The sequence below is a fragment of the Spinacia oleracea genome, chromosome 1 (genome assembly GCF_020520425.1).
Source record: "Spinacia oleracea cultivar Varoflay chromosome 1, BTI_SOV_V1, whole genome shotgun sequence".
In the NCBI taxonomy this organism is placed as follows: Eukaryota; Viridiplantae; Streptophyta; class Magnoliopsida; order Caryophyllales; family Amaranthaceae; genus Spinacia; species Spinacia oleracea.
This window is the reverse complement of record NC_079487.1, coordinates 122,892,244-122,897,079: the sequence shown is the minus strand read 5'-3', so window position 1 is coordinate 122,897,079 and position 4,836 is coordinate 122,892,244. Positions and strand designations below refer to the sequence as shown.

The 4,836-nt window shown below is 36.7% G+C and overlaps 1 protein-coding gene across 1 annotated transcript; it reads right to left on the bottom strand.

The window, feature by feature from the left end:
- Positions 1 to 1,053: 1,053 nt before the first annotated feature.
- LOC110775282 (protein NRT1/ PTR FAMILY 1.1) lies at positions 1,054 to 3,962 on the bottom strand. The gene is made up of 4 exons (XM_021979889.2): positions 3,698 to 3,962; positions 3,275 to 3,492; positions 2,443 to 2,996; positions 1,054 to 2,037 (listed from the first exon to the last, which is right to left on the bottom strand). Exons 1-4 carry the CDS (start codon positions 3,840 to 3,842, stop codon positions 1,158 to 1,160), a joined length of 1,797 nt encoding a protein of 598 aa, XP_021835581.1. The 5' UTR covers positions 3,843 to 3,962; the 3' UTR covers positions 1,054 to 1,157.
- Between the last annotated feature and the right edge of the window lie 874 nt (positions 3,963 to 4,836).

Genomic DNA, 4,836 nt, shown 5'->3' with positions numbered 1-4,836 from the left:
TTTGAGAATTATGGGATCTTTAACCAATATTGAAGGAAATCGCTCAATAATATATCCACATTTAGTATAAAAAATTAAAATTGTTTCATATTCATGTATATATTCATGTTATTAGTAGATATATTGTTCACCTATGCACCGTAAGAACATCTCAAATTAATAATCATACGAATCATTTGAAAAGTGGAACATTAGTGGTACGAAAATTAGATGGATACGAATTATTTTTTAACAAAAATATGTATAACATGTCAATAATTTTGGATTACCGTACATTGCACGGGTCCTATACTAGTTTAATAAAATCTGAAACGGAAGCAAAGTTTTTCCGAATCCTAAAATTAGTAGGTGTTGGTTACAAAGCAAGAGTAGAAGCAGAGGGTCGTGTGTTATACCTAAAACTCGGTTACAGCCATGAATTATAACTGAACGTTCCACCAGCTGTTCGCGTCTTCTGCTTTAAACCCAACATAATCTGCTGTGCTGGTATTGACAAAGACCGAACACATCATTTTGCTGGTGTTGTTCGGAGTATTAAACCCCCTGAACGGTATCATGTCAAAGGTTTAATGTACGTCGATGAATACCTAAAGCTGAAGTTCCCTCCATATCAACATGTTACAGTGTAGAACCAGGCAAAAACAATAAGGTGACAGATAATAGTGGTTTTTGGTTTTTACAACAATGTTGGTACTTTGATATATGTATGAAGATTGAAGAGTCTCAGTTTGAAGTCTTTGTTTTTCAGTTACAATTTCTGGACTTAACCACACTTTAGTGTTGCACAGTTAAGGCTACAACATTGTTTTGATCAGATAATGTTTAAGGAAACAAGTTTCTGTCAGAGTTGCAGATTGTCAGACCATTCAGCTCCCTGATCATGTATTCATTTGCAGATACATATCCTGAAAATACTGGCCCTTCAATTAGAGATCATTCTGACATTTTTTTAATTCTTGATCATAACTTTGTAAAAGTCAGGAAATGTCAACTGAACAATAATGGAAGCGCGAAACAACTGAACAAACATAAACTTTGCTCTGAGAAAGAACATAAGGAATGAAAATTATCATATAATATCAACAACTCTATAATGTAACAGTAGGAATATAACATAGGGTGTACTAAAACAACTACAAAAAATACATAGAAATTAATCAAACTGTATCCTCTTCTACCATATCAGACCTCTTAGCTTTATAATTCCCATGACTTCCTGATGAACCAAATACTCGACAGCATACAAGAAAATACAGAAAATTTAAAAAACACAGAAAAGCAACTAACCAGTAATAATAGTCTACATGACCCTTATTCAAGTTAGTTGCTAACCAGCTCACCTTTCCCCCTGCGCTCGTGATAGTATCAACAAGTTCAACCAATAAGGTACCCACTAAACTCGAAACTGCCATTCCTAGTGTAAATATAGCCATTGCAATACTTGCCATACTCTTAGAAAGGTGAGAATAATAAAACTCAATCTGCCCAACTGCATTTAAACCCTCAGCAAGTCCTAGCAAAACAAGCTGTGGGACTAACCACATTGCTGACTTGTCAAGTACTCCCCTAGGATCATCTTGCAACCCCTGGTCAATTGCAGCTTTCCTTCTGATTGATTCCACGATCCCAGCAACTACTAGTGCTATACATGATATCAGTAGCCCGAGTCCCATACGTACTTTAGGTCCTAGCCCTCGTGGCATTCCAAGAAACTTGGACATTAATGGTACGATAGCACGATCATAAAAGGCTACCCATAATGTAATAGTCAATATTGCAAAGACAGTGAAAGAACCAGCTGGGATTTCAAAATTTGGAGTTATATGTCGATTCATTGATTTTGCTTGAAGGGTTGTGTAGCTGTTGTTTAGAGCTACAAGCATCATGATTCCAGTAGTCCACATTGGCATGATTCTGCATATTGATTTCAGATTTTCAACTCGCTCCACTGTGCAGAGTCTCCATGCTTTTGAAGCAGATCCATCTGGTTTCAAGTCCTGTTCGCGATCCACGATCACACAAGCTCTGTTCAGATACCTACAAGATGCAATACAATCAGAACATGAAAAAGTAAACTATTAAGGGGGTGTTTTGTTCGTGAATTCTAGGTATGAGGTACGAGTTTAGAATGGTCTGAACCCATACAATTTGTTTGGTTGGTAATTTTAAGAGTTTCAAACCCATACAGGCAAACCTCAAACCCTCAAGGTATGGGGTTTAGAAACCTAGAGGGAAAAGGTGGGATTGACGTGGTATCAAGAATCAAGTTCCAAACTCATACCATCTTGATATCATTCCTGATTCCAACACATACCAATGTGTAAACCAAACGGCCCCTAATATGGATACGTATTGGAGTAATGGAATGATTCATGATCAAAAGAATAAGCTCACCAAAAAAACCTCAAATTGCTGAAGAATGTCAGAGTATTAAAAGAGTACCTTAAGCTGTCACTGAGGGTTGTTTTCTCAGACCCATTTCCGCGAAAGTACTGATCTTCATCCTCAATAGGAGGAAGACTAATTTTCCTTTTCCGAAAAGCAGCTATTGGAACTTGAAACATACCAACAAACAAGCTATCCTTAACCTTGACATGAACATACAATGGTGAACCGAATAGAAAGGCGGCGAGTGAAAGTACCATAAGACATGCAGGAACACCAAACCCAATTGGCCAGCCAAATTTATCTTGAATGAACACAATAACTGTCAAAGCAATGATAGTTGCTAATCCTGTTGAGGCATAATACCAGTTGAAGAAACTATCTAAAACCCTTTCATTGTTGGGGTTCTCTTTATTGTTGATTTGATCTGCCCCAAAAGCTAAAGAACACGGTCTCACACAACCAGCTCCAATGGAGATTAGCCCAAAAGAAGCAAACAGAAAAAGATACTGAATTGGAGTTGCTGAGGCACAACTCTCACCACTAGACTTGGAACAAGGTGATGGTTTCAGTGCAGGGATCATGGATGTCAACCAAAGCAAAGTTGTTCCCTGTTGAAAACAATCATCATAAATTAATTAACTCTTAATTTACTGACAAAGTGACTAGTAGAGTAGTAGTGCTGTTGAAAATCAAACACGGCATGCTTGGATTGGGGGTAATAAAGAGAAAATAACGAGGAAGATGGGTGGAGTGTGGGCCCGCTTCCTCTTCCCTCCTCCGCCGCCGCCGCCACCACCACCACCTTCACCCAATTTCCGTTTTCTTTACTACCCCTGATTCAAACATGCCCTAACAATGAAATGAATCAATCTAAAAACTAACTTACCAGAAGACTGCAAAGAGTTCCAAAGGCAATAACCCGAAAACGACCAAAGTAAGAATCAGAGAGAAAACCACCAACAATGGCCAACGCATTGGAAATTCCAGACCATAATGACAAAATCATAACACCAGTTGCAGCTTCCAAGTGATAAACATTCAACAAGTAGAATATCATGTTGGGTAACAATCCATAACTTGCTACTTTCTCAAATGCCTCGTTTACTGCCCACAAAAATTAGTTTTACCGGAATTAGAAATAACCCATTTATTTTTAGTAATAATCCAAAAACATCTAGAATGACAACAATACGTTTAATATCCGAGACTGATCAATCTCGCACATATGAACAACATTGAGATCCAACAATCTCGGATATTCACAACAACTTTCTCTAAACAGATAGTTAAACATAGATGTGGTAATTACCAATAATAAAAGGCATGGTAATCAAACCACCCTTCTTCTTGGGTGTAGGGGTATCATGTTGATCAACGTCCTGCGCATTCGGTAAAATCGCCATTTTTTCCATTTCCTTCTCTGCTACTTCCACACTATCTTCTTCTATAGCCATTTGTAAAAAGCTCTATATATTAACTCAAGTATTGTATATGTGATTGAGTTTCTAGGAAATGAGAAAATGGCGACTTTTGTTTGGCAAATGAAGGTGTAGTATGAAAAGCAAATGCTTACATATATGTTTGAGTCAGCGGCCAAATACTTCACGACCCTTTTTCACACGTTTTTAGTGACCACTTACCATAGCGTGAGCCTCGTGGGTATGGGTAACCAATAAAAGACATATTTCCATGTTACCTTTTGTATCCTTTTTAACATTTTTAAAGATAATGGTGGACCTGTAACGGTAGCGTAATCATTACGTGTTATTTTTGACACCCTTTAAAAACGCGTTTTACTATAAGTATATCAATGGCAATGTGTCAGGTAACTTAGTTAATTAATTAAGTTTTGAAATAACGTATCTGGACTGATTTTGGGCAAACATGTACTATATAATGGAAGTGTGGAATGGATATTGACTAACTTAGTTAATTAATTGGATCCTAGAATACCTTTTGTCATTTCCTTTAATATTTTTTAGATAGTGGTGGATCGGTGAACGCAATCATTACGTGTTGCTTTCGACACCTCTTAAGAGATGTTATACAATGGCAATGGATGTCGACTAACTTAATTACAGAGTAGTTAATTAACTAATTCTCATAATTTCCTTAATTTTGTCACTTCCTTTAACATTTTTTAGACAGTGGTGGACCGATTACACAATCATTATGTGTTGCTTTCGACACCTCTTGAAACAACGTTTCACTCTAGAATAACAATGTATTTTGCCTAAGTTAGTTAATCAATTAAGTCTCAGAATTGATGTTTTGTAACCTAAAATGAATTCTCATATTGATTTATGGCATACACTAAGAAAATAAATTGGAGTAGTAACTTTAGTTAGAATAGGATGGACAAAGTACTTAAACCGCGTAGATGTATAATAATTGTTATTTGAATTGAGTATTTTATTCCCAAACTTATTAGGAAAGACGTGCTCTCTT